Source organism: Suricata suricatta, chromosome 14, assembly GCF_006229205.1.
Source record: "Suricata suricatta isolate VVHF042 chromosome 14, meerkat_22Aug2017_6uvM2_HiC, whole genome shotgun sequence".
NCBI classification, from domain to species: domain Eukaryota; kingdom Metazoa; phylum Chordata; class Mammalia; order Carnivora; family Herpestidae; genus Suricata; species Suricata suricatta.
The window spans coordinates 61,600,528-61,618,979 of record NC_043713.1 but is presented as its reverse complement, the minus strand read 5'-3'; the positions used below and the strand labels follow the sequence as shown (position 1 = coordinate 61,618,979).

General features: G+C 50.8%; 1 protein-coding gene and 2 long non-coding RNA genes across 3 annotated transcripts in view; 2 read left to right on the top strand and 1 right to left on the bottom strand.

Annotated features, from left to right (window-relative positions):
- LOC115277707 overlaps positions 1-135 on the bottom strand; it is a 6,165-nt gene extending 6,030 nt beyond the window's left edge. The window contains exon 1 of the long non-coding RNA XR_003902487.1: positions 70-135. This is a non-coding gene — a long non-coding RNA (uncharacterized LOC115277707). The remainder of the gene's footprint in view (positions 1-69) is intronic.
- On the top strand, positions 7-3,296 carry SLC25A1 (solute carrier family 25 member 1). Its single transcript, XM_029922015.1, has 9 exons — positions 7-91; positions 417-524; positions 684-783; positions 876-1,014; positions 1,495-1,579; positions 1,737-1,841; positions 2,057-2,172; positions 2,256-2,329; positions 2,550-3,296. Exons 1-9 carry the CDS (start codon positions 7-9, stop codon positions 2,662-2,664), a joined length of 927 nt encoding a protein of 308 aa, XP_029777875.1. The 3' UTR covers positions 2,665-3,296.
- Positions 3,297-6,322: 3,026 nt separating this feature from the next.
- Positions 6,323-7,411, top strand: LOC115278296. The gene is made up of 2 exons (XR_003902801.1): positions 6,323-6,687; positions 7,212-7,411. It is a non-coding gene; the product is annotated as an uncharacterized LOC115278296 (long non-coding RNA).
- Positions 7,412-18,452: the final 11,041 nt, after the last annotated feature.

Here is an 18,452-nt window from a genome sequence, read left to right as displayed (position 1 = left end):
CCTGCCATGGCCGCGCCCCGCGCTCTGGCAGCCGCCGCGCCCGCGTCTGGGAAGGCCAAGCTGACGCACCCGGGGAAGGCGATCTTGGCAGGTGGGCCCCTCGGGGATGCGGACCTTCGGCTTGCCCACTCCTCGGCCGCGCAGCGCTTCCGGGTGGGCCCGGGACGCCCAGGCCCCGCCTCACTTCCGGGTCGGGCGGGGGGCGCGGCCGAGGTCCTCAGCCAGAGCTTGGGTATTCGCCCTGCGTGTTGCCCCTCCGCACCTAGCCAGGACAACGTGGTGGGGTGGAGAAGCTGCCGGGCCTCTCCTACACCGCAGGAGCCGGACAAAGTCCGGGGCGGGGGAGGGGCCGGGGCACCAGCGGCTGTGGGCGGGGCGGCCGGTGGTCTCAGGGTCCGGGTGTCGGGTCCCTGCAGGCGGCCTGGCGGGCGGCATCGAGATTTGCATCACTTTCCCCACCGAGTATGTAAAGACACAGCTACAGCTGGACGAGCGCTCGCACCCTCCGCGGTACCGGGGCATCGGTGAGTAGGGGGCTGCTGGCACTGGGACGGCATAGAGACGGCCGGCACCCGGAGGGCATGGCTAGGCCTTGCGCTCGGGGAGCAGCCGTGGCGGGCTGTGGGGAGGTGCGAAGGCTGGTCTCTAGGGCGGCAGGGGTCGCTGAACGCCCCCTTCTCCAGGGGACTGCGTGCGGCAGACGGTCCGCAGCCATGGCGTCCTGGGCCTGTACCGAGGTCTCAGCTCCCTGCTCTACGGCTCCATCCCCAAAGCGGCCGTCAGGTGAGGTGGGGTCAGATGAGGTGGGCTCGGGTGGCCGAGGGAGGGCATCCGGCGGCTGCATCCCCTCTCATCCTACTGCCTCCCATTCCCAGGTTCGGGATGTTTGAGTTCCTCAGCAACCACATGCGAGATCCCCAGGGACGCCTGGACAGCACACGGGGGTTGCTGTGTGGCCTGGGTGCCGGCGTGGCCGAAGCAGTGGTGGTCGTGTGCCCCATGGAAACCATCAAGGTAGGGAGGGTCTGGGCAGGTGGCAAGGTGTGCAGAGGGGTGATGAGGTGGCCAGGTCCATCCTGCTCTAGTGTTTCATGGATACCCTCGAGGTGGAGAGTGTCCGGCAGAAGCAGGGCAGAGTGTTCAGTAAAGGACCTCCTGTGGAGACTGGACTCTGTCCTGAAGGCAATGGGACAACTGACATTAAGGTTTTAAAAAAAAGTTTATAAACAGAAAGCATAAGATAACACGTGTTTATTGCCTAAGCTGTGGCAAATATTAGCAAACATAACTGCAGAGACTTTTTAGTAAGGTCAACCCTCTTGTTTTCTGGGGCCTTGTGTCCCGCGGTGGCCTTGGGTGGCTGTGTTTCCAGGTGAAGAGCTGCATCTCCCACCCTGGTCTGATCTCTGTGGGCCCTGGGACCGCAAGCCAATGGGCCAGGTATGCCCTTCCAGTGGTGTCCTGGAAGCCAGTGCCTTTGCTTCCCTCCCACAGGTGAAGTTCATCCACGACCAGACCTCCTCCAACCCCAAGTACAGAGGATTCTTCCACGGGGTCAGGGAGATTATTCGGGAACAAGGTGAGCTGTAATGCCCTCCTCCATAGGTAGGGTCTGGTGCCTTGGCCTGGCTGGCCTGCACTAACTGCTTTGGTGCTCAGTTGTGCCACTTCCCCACCCAGTCCCCAGCTGGGGCCTTGGAAGGCCCCTGTGTGACTGCCATGCCTACCTGCCTTAGGGCTGAAGGGGACCTACCAGGGCCTCACAGCCACCGTGCTGAAGCAGGGGTCTAACCAGGCCATCCGCTTCTTTGTCATGACCTCCCTGCGCAACTGGTATAGAGGTATGTGTCAGTTGGGTCTGCTGCCCCAAGGCCCCACCTCCAACCCTCTGAGCCTAACTCCTCTCTGGTCCTCCCTGCCAGGACCCTGCCCCTCTCCCCTCCCCCCCCCCCAAGCCCACATTCATTGGCTATGGTCTATGCGCCTCCCCAGTCCTGAAGAACCCTTCCTTTTGCCCTCCCATCACTTTCTGATTGTAACCCCCACCCACATCCAGGGGACAACCCCAATAAACCGATGAACCCACTGATCACCGGAGTGTTTGGAGCTGTCGCTGGTGCAGCCAGTGTCTTCGGGAACACTCCTCTGGACGTGATCAAGACCCGGATGCAGGTGGGGGTGGGGCCACAAAGGAGGCGGGGAGTTTGCTACAAGGAGCTAGCCGCTGAGCCACGTACTGTGCTGCTGTCCTGCAGGGCCTGGAGGCGCACAAATACCGGAACACGTGGGACTGTGGCTTGCAAATCCTGAGGAATGAGGGGCTCAAGGCGTGAGTGGGGGAGGGGCAGGGCTGTGGTCCCCACCCCAGACTCTTCCAAGCCTCCTACATGGGCCTCACCCCATTCCTGCTGCCAGCCCCAGTTTACCCCCTAGGGCGTTTTTACCTTTAGGCCCCTGCCCTTGTCTTTCCAATGTCAGGACCCACCCTTATGCCCAGGGACTCTGTTTTTCATCTGACTCCTCACCTCCTATCTCTCCCCCAACTCCAGATTCTACAAGGGCACCATCCCCCGCCTGGGCCGGGTCTGCCTGGATGTGGCCATCGTGTTTGTTATCTATGATGAAGTGGTGAAGCTGCTCAACAAAGTGTGGAAGACAGACTGAGTCCCTTAGGGGGTCTGCGTGGGGGTTGCCCCCAGGCACCTCCAGACCAGTCCCCACTCCCCTCTTCTCATGATTCCAGTGCAGTCGTGCCAAAAGGCTCCGTTTCCCTGTTCCTTGCACTTCATGGTCTGGGTCTGTACCCTGTAGCCATGGAGTCCACATGTCCCTTAGTGCCGTGTGTCCCTTGTGGTGTGTATGACCACCATTGAGTTCATGTATTTGGCCAAGGCTGGGTGACGTTCTGACCTGTGAATCTGTACCCACTTGTCCATGTGCTTACTCATGAGCCATGTGCCTGTGTTTCATGTTCTGTGTCATGTGACCCTGTGCCCCACTTCCCCGGGGTGCCCATGTGGCTTGGGTCCACGGCCCTGTAGCCATGGCCCGGTCCCAGCCCGGTGCCTTCCACCCTGGGCAGCAGGGGCACCTGTCCCGGCCTACCACAGCTGCCTCCGGGCCTCAGCCTGGCCTCACCGCATTCCAGGGGCTATGTGCCCCCTGCTTCTCCCGCCACTGGCCTTAACTGGCCCTTGGGCCCTCCCTCTGCCCAGGACAGGGTGCAGGGTGGCACCCGCCACTCTCAGGACCACCCTCCCAAGGCCGAATAAACCGGATCCTGTTGCAGCCTCCTGTCACTGTGTGGGCCCATCTGTGGGTGAATAATGACGGCAATGGCTCTGCAAAGAGCAGGCATACCCCCTCACCTGAAGACACTGACAGGGAAGCAGTGCAACAGGTGGGTAGGCTGGTGAGTGAGCCAGCTATGGCCACAGCATCACCCCTAACAGGCCTGGCACCATCAAGCCAAGGAACATTTAGATTCTATCCAGGCCATGCTTGTGGCCTGTGAGCTAGGTTCTACAGGGTCGGCTGGTGAGCATGGCCTCGGGGTCACCTAGCAGGCAGCACTGAGTGGGCAGAGTGGGGAACTGCCCTATCCCAGGGTTTGAGTCTGGGAGAGAGTGTTGCCAGGCCCTTGACTGCCCCTCAGCAGCCCCCCACCATGGTTTCTCTGCAAAGTGGTCTGCTTGTAGGGAAGTGCTTTGGGACATCCAGTTTCTGGTCCCCTGAGGATCTAAGCAGGGGGCCTTGCCTCACTCTACCCTGGCTGAAAGGCAGCTGCCCTAGGGCAGGAGCGGGTGGAACTAATTGACCATGGCCCCAGCCCCACCCCACCCCCGAAGATCAGGAGCTGGGAACCATAACCCAGAGCCAAGTGGAAGAGACCCGACCGTAGGACAGGATAAACCAGGGCCCCTGGCTGTGTGGGGTCAGAAGGCACTTTCCTGTCCAAGTGATCCATGGGTAAGAGTCATTCAAGGGTTTGGCTCAGATTGGGAAATAACTTGCCAACAAAGACTCAGTAAACAGGTTTGGTCTCTAGCGCTGCTCCTTTTAGGGGAGAGTGTCCCACCCCACAACCTGCACACCACCCAGATCCCTGGACTCTGGGGATATAGGGGATCTGGGACAGATCCGAGGACCAGTTGTGGGCTTAGGGGTACAAGGGAAACGGTTTTGAAGGCCTGGCTGTGCACACTCAGTGCTCTCAGGAGAAACCAATCTTGGCCACCACTGAGGAGAAAAGGCCCCCCAGCAAAGCTTGTCTGCCCATGGGGACCACAGGCTGTCCCCCTCCCACACACATAGCAGGGCATGCAGGCTCAGCCACTGGCTGTGGGCCTCAGGAACTTTGCTGTGGTGATGGGCAGTGGTGGGGAACAGAAAGAACCCTGGCTTCTCATTTGCTCACTATGTGACCTTGGGCAAGTCACCTAACCTCAATTTCCTAATCTGAAATGGGTTGGCAGAAGAACCCACCCCATCTCCCTAAGGTGCTTAGAACAATGCCTAACTCAGTAAGCCCTTGAACATGTAGCTTTTTTCTTTAGGTTGCAGGAGCTTATCTCCAGGCCCCCAGGAGTTCCAGGTAGTTCCTAGAGTAGGCCAAGCCCAGTAGCAGCCCTGAGGGGACTCTGTGACCTCAGTAGTGACCTCCAGGAATAGTATCCGTCCACTGACTGCACACCAGCATCCTAGAGGCCTGTACCCTTCACCCTTCACTGGGAGGATGGGGCTGAGGCTGCACTGAGCACAGGGCCTGGGGACCCCCACCCATGAACAATCTAGCCCCCATTCCTCTCCCTCCAGGATGGGCAGGGACCCTGCCATAGTCCAGGTCTCCTCTCCTGTGCCATACAGCTCTACAGGTACAGCAGGTAGCCCAGTCAGAAAAACTGAGCTGGATCTGAGTCCCCAGGGGCTGTGATTACAAAAGAGCCACCCACCCCCTTCATTTATCACCTGAATTAGTGGGCAGCCTCAGTTCTTGGAGCAGAGACCTGAGGGGAGGGGAGCAGGAAGGAAGGGGTATCCTGTGTGCAGGAAATTGTTTGTGGTGTCCAGGCTGAGAAAAGGCCAGCCAGGCTGGAGGGAAGTGAGCAGGCACAGAGCAGCTGAACAGGCAGGCAGGGGTCTGGAAGGAGCCCAGCTGCACTTAACCAAGACCTCATAAGCTGCAGAGAGGAGGCTGATGGCAGCTGCCTCTTGCCCTTGTGGTAATGGGGGCAAAGGGGCAGAGATGTGTACAGATCTTCCAAGTAATTGGAGATAGAACAGACTCAGCTTCCAGCCTGGTCCCCCACAAACCTAGAGGCACCAACCAGTGGCATGGGGGAGGGGACCCCAGGAGGTGGCTGAGTCTGGTATCAGAAATGAGCTGAGGAGTCTGGAGGACAGTTCATATCCCATCCACAGCCAGAGCCCCTGTGCCTGGCTGGAAGCCACAGGCAGCCTTCACCATCTACCATGGCCTCAAGCCTGGGGACATAATGTAACGTGTCCAGGAGGGCCAATGGCCTCAGAGACCAGGTAAGGGAGCAGAGGGTTAAGTGGTGGCTACTCCTGGGGCAGAGTTTGGCCAATCTCCAGCCCTGTCCTCACCACTGTGGGCCTGGAGAGTACTCTGCCCCCTTTAGGTAGAGGCCCTCAAGCAGCTGTCTTCTTGCTCCCCTGCTTCCTTGAACCCACCTGCCACCCCTGCCACTACTACACAGGCATCCCCTGGATTTTTCAAGTCCTTGTGTAGGTGATGAATGGCAATCAGAGCTTAGCACACAAAAAAGCCAGTCACTCCTGACAAATGAGTCTGCCTCCTTTTAGCCAACAAAGAATTCTGTTGTTTTGGTTGTGCCCTTAGCCTTTATAGCAAACACAATCTCAGTTGAGGATGCCAGAGTATTTTCCTGTCTTTTTACTTACCACATATTTTCAGATTCCTTGGACAAGGGTATTTGGTAAGAGGCACAGAATCAGGGGGTCTAAGAAGCTCCTGCCACTTCATATCTGAGAACAGGGACTGAACACCCCAGAGACAAGGACAGAGATGCATGCACAATGGAGAAATGGCCTGAAAGAACTGGGAGGGCCACAGACGAAACTCAGGACTGAATGAATTCGACCTAGGCCAACGATATGCGTGACCCATGGAAAACCTGGTGACCCCTGGTCCAGTATCTCCCCTCCTTCCACGCCTACCTGGCAAATATCTCTGAAGGCAAACTCCCCTCCCCCCATTCCCGCCCCGCCTCCCCCGCTCAGATTGGGTCAGACCCTGACCCTTCCTAACCGTTGTCCCGGCAGGCCACACCCCCCTCCCACTTAATCCTCCACTAAGTAGGCCTGACCTGGGAGGCTTGGCCACAGGGGTGTCGTCTCCTTGAAATGGGATAAACCATCCCAGCTCCTCTGCTCCTAAGCAGTGCTCAAATGCGTACCGTAGCCTGCCACCCAAACCCTGGCTGAAAAGCACTGAAGATACTGGGGCTTTGGGCAGTTTTCCCACGCTGACCCGGTTGGGGTCGCCGAAGCTCTCTGGCCAGCTTGGTCTGCCCCTGGGTGCTCTACACAGGCTGACCGAAGCTCCGCAGCACCCTTCCCAACCACGCCGCCGATGACCTGGCGAGGAACCCCCTGTTCTCGGCGTTCCGGGAGACTCCCCCGCGGGACTGTGATGGGGGTAAGGTAAATAAACTGCCCGCAGTTGTGACTCGGAGGCCTATCTGGCCGGTCAGACCAAGTGACGGGAAAGGGGCTGTGGTTGTCAGGGCCGAGAGGCAGTTCCACACTCATGGTCACTCTTTGGCGCCCCTGGCAAGCTGCTAAAGGCCGCAGACCTATCAGAGCCTCTCTCGGCACTCCTCATTGGGAGGTCCGGGAACAGGGGCCTCTGGACGCAGAAGGCACCCAGGAAGCTGCCCGGGGACGGGCAGTGAGAGCACTGTACGCAGCGGCCAAGCGACACGCGCCCCATAGAGGAGCCGTGGCCGCCAGGGTCCGGGAACACTCGCGTCCCGGAGCCAGTGCGACTTGGGGTGATGGCGTCACCGGCTCGCTCCCGACTGGCGTAGGCTCGCGCACCCGTTCCCCCGGGGCCGCAGCTTCTGCCGTCTGTCTGAGCCGCTAGGGTGTCGGGAGGCGGATCGAGGTCACTGCCACCAGTCCCTGGCCCTCATATTTCACTGCCATTGCCCCAACCTCTCCTGCAGCTCCCCAACACTAGGTATGAAGCCAGCCCAACCACGATCTTCCACTCCTGAGTCACTGAGGCGCCAGACCCGGCGACCAGCCAAGGGCTCTGACACACCAGCACGTGGGAAAATACCCCGTGGCCCACCCGTGTCCACTCCACAGAGCCTGGGCTGGTGAGAGGTCTGCCAAGTGAAGGAATAAAGGATTTTCAACCGTGTCTTTTCCTCCCTCTGCATCTTTTTTACTTCAATGCCCCGTTCTCAGCCATAAGAAAGGGGATAGGGTCAGGAGATGGGACCAAGAGGACTCCACCAACCTCTCCACTGCTACCTCCCTCCCCATCCTGCCTGGCCAGCTTCAGACCAGCTATCTTTTGCCAGCCATGTACTTCATGTAAGGTACAGTGTCCTTGCCACACCCTCATAGAGGAGGAGGCCTATGGTTTAGAAACACCCCTCTGACTCTACCACTCCAGGGACCTGTCATTAGCAACCCAGGAGGAGGTGTGGGGGATGGGGGGATGTCCCTACAGAAAGCACCTGTGAGTACAGACTGCACAACTGGACAGTGATGCCTCCTAGCTGGACCTTTCCTCCTCTCAACCAGCCCTGTTTCTCAAGTGGGAAAACTCCAGCAGAGACAAAGGACCTATCTGTGGAGGCCCAGGCCTACACAGTCCCATCCTGCCTCAGCTAGTGAGAGGGGGCTGTTGATAAGTGGTGGGGAGGCAGCAGGTGACATCACATCTGTCCTGACTAAATAGATCAGCAAATACACCCCTCACAGGTCCATGCCTTGAGAAGGGATCCCCAAAGGAAAGATGGAGAATCTGCAAGCAGTGACTCCTCACCTGTCTCCATCAGCACAGTCTGTGACCTGCTTCCTGGCCATGCATGATGGGAAGGGTAGGTGGTTTTCTGAGGAACCCAAACTCAGTGGGGAAACTGACACCCAGGGCTCCAAAGGGTGATCAAGGCCAGAGGTTGGGAGGGAGGAGGGCTGGGACAGCAAACAAGATGAGAAGGATAGAAGGGAAGGGTGGTCCCAGGGATGGGCAGGGACTGTGTTCCCTGGTTTCCCAAGAAGCCTGGCAAAGGTGAAGTCTGGAGCCAAGAGCCTGGTTCCACTTACACCTAGTGAGCCAGGTCCATGCATCAGCCTTTTGGCTTGATGGGGTGTGCATCTTTCCCTCTGGTCCTCAGGACCAAGCTTAGCTCAGTCACCTGGGGAAACCAAGACCAGCCTCTGGGCCTGGACTGCAGAGGCCCTGTGGCCAGTCTGGCCAGAGGTGTCCCCCACCGCTGGCGCGCACCCTGCTGACAACTGAGCTGCCGAATCGGATTAACCCCGGTGCTAATCCCCGCTAATGGCTTCAGAGTCCGCAGCGCGGAGCCGCTAAGCCGGTCTTTCTCCACGGCCACAGCCGGGCCCTCCCCAGCGGCTTCAGCCCCGTGGCCGCGCCGATACTATCTCAGCCCGGCCTGGCCGCGGGTCCCTCGCTAATCCCCGGGGCGCTCGCTTTCTTCCCGTCCCGCTCAAGATCGGGCCGATTGGCGTTTGATTATGGCCACTATCGAGGGCCTCTTTGTGCCTTCGGCCCTAAATCCCCTAATTCTGTGATAAAGGAGGCATTAGCCGCGTTTGCTGCAGAGAAAGGCACCAGGATGAAAGAAAGCAATCAGGGGAATCCTGATGGCCTCGCCTGCCTGGCCTGAGAGGGAGGCAAGAAAGGAGTCCTGGAAGGGGAGGGGTGGTAGGAAGAAAGGCTGGAGAAAGAGAGAGGGGTGCTGCCTCAAAGAGCCAGACGCCCCACCTCCATTCTGAGTCTGCCTTCGCCAGCTCTGAGCTGTGCTGAGGACCCCCTCCCTGCTTCCACCCTGGCTACCATCTCTGCTGGATGCTGAGCTACTGCATGCCCCTTCCCCTCTGGCACCAGACCATCTCTGCACTTGCTGAAAACTAACCCCCAAACCCCACCCTGGACCTTGCCAGGCCTGTTTGCACTCCAGTCTTTCACTGTCCAAGGCCAATGATCTCTCAGAGCTCATCTGCAGATCTATTCCTCCCATGGCCCCTGATACTCCTCCAATACCTCCCACCCCACCTCTCAAGGGCCTTGCTCACCTAACTGCCTTTCTCTCTTCGAACTGACCAGCTTTGACCAGTCCTGGAAGCAGCTGGGTCTGCTCTTCAGTGTAGAAACAGAAGTGAGGGCATCCAGTGTCGTCTAGGATTGTCGACGGAGCATGTGCTGGGGAAGGGACCTGCGCTCTCCAGTGTTGCAGGTAGATAGGCAGGAAGGGCTCCTCTGAGCCCCGGGATGGGGCTGAGAAGAGTCAGGCTGGCTGTGTGCTGGGCTTGTTGGAGGAGCTGACTTGGAGTCTGGGCAGCAGGAGAGCAGGAAGAGGCCAACGGGGCAGATGGACAGAAGTGGCAGAGTCCAGGGACTGAAAGACCACAGAGACAGGGGACTAATCATCAGGATCCTCTTATCGTGAGATTTGAAGCCAGGGAGCACTATGATTGGATTTGTGTTTGTGGAGGTCACTGCTGCCTCTATGAGGAGCTCACTCACTTTGAGGATTGGATGGCTCTTTGGTAGGTGAGCATTTACCAAGGTGCACAAGTGGATGGGTGGGCCACATAACCTGAAAAGACAGGTGTGCATTTACCAAGGTGAACAGGTGTCTAGGTGTGCATTTATCCAGGTGAGTAGGTAGAAAGGTGGACCATTTACCAAGCAGACAAGTGGATGTGTATGTGCCCATGGGTGACATCCGGGAAGCAGCTGGGGCTCTGTCCAGATCCCTTCGGTGGTCGGCCCACTGGTCCGGCCGTTTCAATATTGGCAGCTAATGGAGCACAGCTGCCTCCATCTTGGAGCACTACCCTTGGTGATGGAGTCTCCCACATAGCAGCTGAGGACAGAGCTCAGCCAAAGACTGACTGGCATAGGGTACAAAAGGCTGACCCTTGCTTTGCCTCAAGGCAATTCAGATCTGTGAAACCCCCAGTGCTCCCTTACTGGATTACAGGGAACTGGCCCTAACCAAGACCACTTTCTTGCTTAGCACTCTCCACTCCTTACCCTGCCCTGTTCTGCACCCAAGGTGACCAACCATTTAGTGTTTCCTGACACTAAAGAGTTTGCCAGGAGGCAAATTTCAGTGTGCAAACCAGAAGCATAGTCACCCTATGCTTCTGTTGTGTCCCCCAACATCCCTCAAAAAGAGATGTTGAATTCTAAACTCTGGAATTTGCGGAATGTGACCTTATCCGAAAGTAGGGCCTTTGCAGATGTAATTAAGATATAGATTAAGATGAGGTCATGGTGGAATATGCTGGGCCCTTTATCCAATATGACTGACATCCTCATAAGAAGTGAGAAGAGACAGAGACAGACACTCAGAGAGGGGAAAGCCGCATGAAGACACAGACACACAGGGAGAACATGGTGTGATGATAGACAGATTGGAGTGATGCATCTGCAGGCCAACGGGCACCAAGAATTGCCAGAAACACCAGAAGCTAAGAAAAAGCTTAGAAAAACGTAGAAAAGACAAACAATGGAACAGATTCTCACCTAGAGCACAGCCCTGTTGACACCTTGACTTTGGACCTTTGGCCTCTAGAACCGTGAGAGAATAAATTTCGGTTGTTTTAAGCCACACAGATTGTGGGACTTGGTAAAGGAAGAGCTAGAAAACGAATACAGATTTCTTCACTCCATCTAAGAACACACCCTCAAAAATAAGTCGTTTGGAGAAGACTCTCTATATCAGGCTTTGCTCCTAGGGAACCTGGCCTAAAACAGTTGGTCCTAGGAAACTGACTCTGAGGCCAGCACTCTGAAACTGGATCACTAACCACCTGGGTGGCAGTGAGAAACCATCACTGATGGTGTAGAAGTGATAGCTCCTGGCTTGAGTAGCAGTGTGACAGTGAAAACTGCCATCTGGGAGAATTGGGACGGGAGACAAGCGAAAAGGGAGGCAGTGGCTGGTGTGCTTTCTCGGGCTCTTGAGAGGCACGGAGGAAATGGTAACTGCAAAAGCTACGGGACTAAGTGGCTGTCACAAAGTATCACTGACTTCTTGAGGAAAGAGCACGGCAAATTCAGAGAAATTAATCAACAGTAAGAGTCAAAGGCCACCTGGCACATGTCAAGAGACTCTGCCACCTGAGAAAGATGAAGATGAGGCCCTGCAGAGTAGGTAGCTCAACCTGGACAAGCCTCCTTGCATCAAAGTTAGGGCCCTGATGATGAAATGAACCCTAACACATGGGGTGGGGCTATCCTGGTGGATGCACTTGAGCACTTTGAACTCCAGACTCCCCCGAAGCCTCTGGTGCACAAAATGGCCCGCCTTACACAAGAACTCTGCACATAACTCAAAAGAGACAGACACCTTATCAGACAGTGTTTGCTCCTGGGTCTGCCCCCACCTTCCCCGCAGGCCACCACACCCCAAACTAAGTTCCTATCTCAGCATAGACTAACTGAAATGTTGGGCCCACTGGGAGGGCATGGGTGGTATAGCTTTGTCTGAGCAGAGCTGGCCAGAACCAGGAGAGGATGCCTTGATATGGATCCTGAAGGCAATGGATCAAGGGAGTAGGACACAAAGCTGGATAAGGAAGAGCTGGTCAACATAGGGGTACTCTCCTGTGACTCAGGAGACTCTGGCAGTGAACACCAAGAAAGAGTTATTCCTATATGCTGCCTGGATGGTCCTTGGAAAAAGTCATGGTCTACAGCAAACAAAACAGAAATGCTAGAACAGCCATGAAAACGAAAAGGAAGAGATCAGAAGACTCCGAAAAGGGGCATGTTGAATTGGGTTTTTGATTATAAAAGTTACAAGCTGCCTGTGAGCTCCCCCAGATCTTCAGGAGGGCTGAAGTACACTAAAGAGTGCATTTGTGAGAAGCCACTGCTGTCCTCCCTGGGTGCCATGGAAGATGCCATTACAGAACTGGTTTCCTAGTAAGGGAAGAGGATGGCAGGATTCTAGAGTAGCAGGTGCCAGGTGTTGAATTAACTGCTAGGAGCAAGGTGGAAATTATTCTATTGATTGCCAGATAGAATAATAGTCAAGGAGGCTGAGACTACAAGGTCTAGAGGGATGGCTTAAAGTATCTAGAACTTAGATAAGCTTCACAAAATATTTAAAATGACTGAGAAGAGTTTCACTTCTGGTAAACATGGACCCGCTAGTTTTGGACCAATCCTCCTATGGATAACAATGATAAACTCTGGACAAAATATATATGTTTTTAATCTGAAGATATTGGATAGTGACTAAGCATAGTGTTGGATAGGGAGTCCAGACATGGAAGACAATGTGAGTTTTCTGTTAGCACAAAGTCCCCAGTAAGAGTGGCTAGAAAGTGAAAAGAGTCTGGAAGATATTACCGGTTCTGAGCGGCATTCAGTTTGAGGCTGACTTCAGAACCATAGCAGCTGAAAAGTGAGGGGAGTAATTTCACAAAGAGAGAGCTGAAGAGGAAGAGCCCCAAACTCGGCATATAAATCTCTGGGTAATGCCTGAACTATGCACATACAGAGCAGATTTCGAATACTCCAGCAGAGGCTAATATAATGGGACAAAGACTTTTAAGATACACATAGTACGTATTCTTTTAGGGGAGAAGAGGGCCAGTCTCTTTCACTCAGAATGATTATGAGATTTGTCTCTGTTGTGCTTATATCAGTAGTTTTCTTTTCTGAGTAGTATTTCACTGTATTCTATTCATTTATCAGTTAATCTGTGGGACATTGGGTTATTTCTTGCTTGAATCTATTATGAATGAAGCTGCTATTAAAATTCAAACACAAATCTGCATTTTCAGTCCTTTTGGATAAATCACTAGGAGTGGACTGGGTGGGTCCTGTGGGTGTGTTTAACTTCATAAGAAACTGTGTTCTATAGTGGTTGTTCTATTTTTACATTCCTACCATAAGTATTATGTCATTTGTAAAAAGAGACAATGTTACCTTTCCCTTTTTGATCTCTATAACTTTTATGTCTTTTCTTCTTTTACTGCACCAGTTAGGACTTCTAAGACAATGTTGAATAGAAGTGGTGAGTGTGGAGATCCTTGCCTTATTCCTAGTCTTAGGGAAAAAAATTGTCCAACATTTTATCATAAAATAGAATATTATCTGCAGGTTAACTCGAGGTTATTATAAAGGTTGATAATATTTCCTTATTTTCCTTTTTTTAAGTTTATTTATTTTGAGAGAGAAAATATGCACACACCTATTTATTTTGAGAGAGAATGTGTGCACACATTATTTATTTATTTTGAGAGGGAGAAAACACGTGCATGCATGAGAGAGAGAGGAAGAGAGAGAGAGAAATGGGGGAGGAGCAGAGAGAATCCCAAGTAGGCCCTGCACTGCCAGAGCAGGGCCCAGCACAGGCCTCAGACTCATAAACCATCGGATCATGCCCTGAGCCGAAATCAGGAGTCTCACACTCAACCGACTGGGCCACCCAGGCACCCCTCCTTTTTTTCCTTCTAATGTCTTCATAGTCTGCGGTGATGTCCCCCTTTTCATCTCTGATGTGGGTTATTCGTGTTCTTTTTTTCTGGTTGAGTATAGTTTATCATTTTGTTGATCTTTTTAAAAAACATGTATTGGCTTTAATTTTCTCTACTGTTTGCCTACTTTATATATTATTGGATACTCTTTGTTTTTTCTTCTTTCTACTTTATTATTTTTTAAATTTTTATTTGAGAGAAAGAAAGTGTGTGCAAATGGGGGAGAGAGGCAGAGGGAGGGAGAGCCAGAGAGCCAGAGAGAGGGAGAATATTAAGCAGGCTCCATGCTCAGGGAAGAGCCCAACACGGGCTCAATCCCATGATCCTGGTACCATGACCTGAGCCAAAATCAAGAGTCTGTCACTCAACCAACTGAGCCATCCAGGTGCCTTTCTACTTTATTTTTTTAATCTTCTTTCACCTGTACTTAACCCAGAACTTTATGTCATTGGTTTACATCGCCTTTTCTAAAACTTTTCTATAGCTTCTTTTATTTTTATTTATTTATTTTTAAGTAGGCTTGGAGCACAACGTGGTGCTTGAACTCACGACCCTGAGATCAAGAGTCAGATGCTCAACCGACTGAGCCCCCAGGCGCCCCTGATAGCTTCTTTTAAAGCTACAAATCTCCACCGTAACATTAGTTCAGTTGCTACTACAAATTTTGATACATTGTACTTTTTATCACTAAATTTGAAGTATCTCCTTCTTTTGATTTCTTTTTTGACACATGAATTATTTAAAAGTATGTTGGTTAGCATCCAAATATCTAGAGATTTTCCTACATATTTTTGGTTTTATCTATTTCTAACTTAATCCCATTGTTGGGCAGACAATATTCTGTAAAATTTCAATCTTTTCAAATTTATTGAGACCTGTTTTATGGCCCAGCATAGGATCTATCTTCGTGACTCTACCACGTGTACTTGGAAAGAATCTGTTCTTCTGCTGTTGGGTGGAGTGTTCAGTCAGGGTCAGTTGGGTCAGGTGTTTGGTGGTGGTCTTCAGATCACTGCTGACCTTACTGATTTATTCTCATTGGAACTCCAAGAATGCTTATTAATTTGTCTATTAATCCTTTTATTCCATCACTTCTGGCTTAATGTTCTATAAAAATCAGTTATTAGACACATACACATTTAGGATTGTAGACCTTTCTGGTTAATAACCCTTTGATCATTACAAAATACCCTTTTCTATGTCTCATAATAGTCTTTGTCTTGAAGTGTATTTTTTCTTTCTTTAATGTTTATTTTTGAGAGAGAGAGAGAGAGAGAGAGAGAGAGAGAGAGAGAGAGAGACAGGGTATGATCGAGGGAGGGGCAGAAAGAGGGAGACACAGGATCTGAAGCAGGCTCCAGGCTCTGAGCTGTCAGCACACAGCCTAATGCAGGTCTTGAACTCATGAAACATGAGATAATGACCTGAGCCAAAGCCAGATGCTTAACCAACTGAGCCACCCAGGTGCCCTTTGAACTGTACTTTTTCTGATGGGAATATAGTTGCTCCAGCTTTTTTTTTAAATGTTTTTTATTTATTTTTGAGAAAGCGCCAAGCAGGGGATGGGCATGGAGAGAGGGACAGATGATCTGAAGCAGACTCTGCACTGACAGCAAGCCCCAAATGGGGCTTGAACTTAAAAACCATGAGGTCATGACCTGAGCCAAAGTTGGACACTCAACTGACTGAGCCACCCAGGTGCCCCTAGTTGCTCCAGTTTTCTTAAGATTAGTGTTTCTATGGAATGTCTTCTCTCCCATAATTTTACTTTTAGTCCATCGGTGTCTACACTTGAAGTTCATCTCTTGTAGGCAGCATGTAGTTAAGTTTTAATTGCTCTTTTTTTTAAGAATTCAGTCTGAGTCTGACAGTGTCTTCCTTTTAATTGGAATGTTTGTTTTGTTTAAACTTAATGTAGTTATTAATGTAGCTGAATCTAAGTCTACTGTTTTTTGCTATTTGCTGTTTTCTGTTTGCCACCTGCCCCCATTTTTTAGTCCTGTATTCCTCCTTTCCCGCCTTCTCTACTCTTAACTCATGTTAGCACATATTAGAAGTCCATTTAAAATTTTTAATTAGCTTTTCAGCTATACCACTTTGCCTTATTTAAAAAAATTTTTTTTAATGTTTATTTTTGAGACAGAGAGAGCCAGTGCGAACAAGGGAGGGGCAGGGAGAGAAGGAGACACAGAATCTGAAATATGCTCCAAGCTCTGAGCTGTCAGCACAGAACCTGATGCAGGGCTCGAACACATGAATGGTGAAATGCATGAGCCCAAGTCGGATGCTTAACCGGCTGAGCCACCGAGGTACCCCACCACTTTACCTTCTTTACTGGTAGCTATCCGACTTCCAATATGCCCTCTTAAGTTTTTGCAGTCTAATTACAGTTAATATTGTTAATAAGTTAATGATTTACTTCATGTAAAATGTCACTGAGACTGTATGGTTCTGTTTACTGCCACACCCTCTTTTTGAGATATGATTATATTTATAAATACAAAGATGAAAAGTTATAATATTTTTTTATCGTCATCCTTTTTAAAAAAATGTTTATTTATTTTTAGAGACAGAAAAAGAGTGCAAGCTAAGGAGGGGCAGAGGATCTGAAGCAGGCCATCAGCACAGAGCCCAATGTGGGCCTCAAACCCAGAAAAGGTGAAATCATGACCTGAGCCAAAGTCAGATGCTCAACCGTCTGAGTCACCCAGGTGCTCCTAGTCATCCTTTTTTTCTAAGATAAGAAGAAAAAAGATAGTCTTTTATACTTAGCCACATATTTAGCATTTCTGATGTTCTCCTTTTCTTCATGGAGATCTAAGTTTCCATCTCCTATCATTTTCCTTCAACCTAAAGAATTTCCTTTACACTTCTTGCTGTGCTGGTGTGCAAGTAACAAAGGACCTTAGATTTTGTTTTAAAATATCTTTATTTCCCCTCCACTCTTGAAGGATATTTTTGCTGGACATAGAATTCTGGATGTATGAGTCAGCTTTCCATACTCGGCACATTAAAGAGGCTGTTCCATTTTTGTCTTTTGTCTTTCAATCATTTCTGATGAAAAGTCAGCTAACATTCATATCCTTTCCCTGTATATAATGCACCATGTTTCTCCAGCTATTTTTAATGTTTATTCTTTGTTTTCAGCTTTCAGTTTGACCATGATATTCCTAACCGTGCTTTCTTTGTTTTTACCTTGTTTGGGGGATGCTGGCCTTGATGAATCTGCAAATGTATGTCTTTCAGTAAGCTTTTAAAAAGCTAAACCAGGGGGCACCTGGGTGGCTCAGTGTGTTAAGCATCCAACTTCGGCTCAGGTCATGACTTCACGGGTTCATGGGTTCGAGCCTTGTGTCGGGTTCTGTGCTGACAGCTAGCTCAGAGCCTGAAGCTTGCCTTCAGATTCTGTTTCTCTCTCTCTCTGGCCCTCCCCTGCTCATGCTGTCTCCCTCTCTCTCTCTCTCTCTCTCTCTCTCTCAAAAATAAATAATAAAAAATATTAAAAATGAAAAAAAAAGCTAAACCATTATTTCTTCAAATGTTTTTCCCTTCCCTGGGGTAGGAAGAATAGTAGTCCCCTGAAAGATGTTACAACCTAATCCCCAGAAACTGGGAATGTAGTTTTTTTACATGGCAAAAAAGACTTTGCAAATGTGATTAAGTTGAGGACCTTGAGATAAGGAGATTGTGCTGGAGTATTCTGGGGAATCCAGTGTGATCACAAGAGCCCTTAAAAGTGGAAGAGGGGGCAGAGGAAGTCAGAGTGATAAAATTGTCAGAAGGAAGTGAACCACTATTGCCATCTGGGAAGATGTGGGAATGAGATAGGAGCCAAGGCAGCCTCTAAAAGCTGGAAAAGGCAAGGGAATGGATTTTCTTCCAGAAAGGAATGCAGCCCTGCTGACTCCTAGTCCAGTGTGGCCTGTGCACAGCCCTAACCTACAGAAATGTAAGATAATGTATTTGTATTATTTTAAAGCACCAAGCTTGTGACAATTTGTTGTAACAATGATAGGAAACATGCTTCCATTATTCCTCTGCTTTTTTCTGGGATTCCAGGAAGAAGTACGATAGGTCCTATGACCTACTGCAAGGCTTCTCAGATCTCTAAGATTCTGGTCATTTGTTCAGTCAATCATTCCTCTCTCTATTATCCAGTTGGGTAATTTATGTGGCTCTGTCTTGAGTTCACTGACTTTTCTGTCACCTCCCTTCTGCTGTTAAGCCCATTTAGTACATTTTTTTATTTTTAACATTGTATTTTTCAATTCTAGAATTTCCTCTTGGTTCTTTTTTGAAGTTTCCTTTTCTCTGCTGACAATTCCCATCTTATCATTTATCATGAACATATTTTCTTTTATATCTTTTTTCTTTTATAGTTTATTGTCAAGTTGGTTTCCATATAGTACCCAGTGCTCATCCTAACAAGTGCCCTCCTTCATGCCTATCACCTCTTTTCCCCTCTCCCCCACCCCTATCAACCCTCAGTTTGTTCTCAGTATTTAAGAGTCTCTTATGGTTTGCCTCCCTCCTTCTCCTTAACTATTTTTCCCCCTCCCCATGGTCCTCTGCTAAGTTTCTCCTGTTTCACATATGAGTGAACATATGGTATCTGTCCTTCTCCGCCTGACTTATTTCGCTTAGCATGACACCCTCGTGGTCCATCCACATTGCAACGAATGGCCAGATTTGATTCTTTCTAGTTGCTA

What these genes read in the sequence shown, in the direction of transcription:
- SLC25A1 (XM_029922015.1), top strand. Translation starts at nt 7, where the DNA reads ATGGCCGCGCCCCGCGCTCTGGCAGCCGCCGCGCCCGCGTCTGGGAAG. An exon ending in GGAGATTATTCGGGAACAAG is followed by an intron (nt 1,580 to 1,736) that starts GTGAGCTGTAAT and finishes TACCTGCCTTAG; the next exon opens with GGCTGAAGGGGACCTACCAG. An exon ending in TGATCAAGACCCGGATGCAG is followed by an intron (nt 2,173 to 2,255) that starts GTGGGGGTGGGG and finishes GCTGTCCTGCAG; the next exon opens with GGCCTGGAGGCGCACAAATA.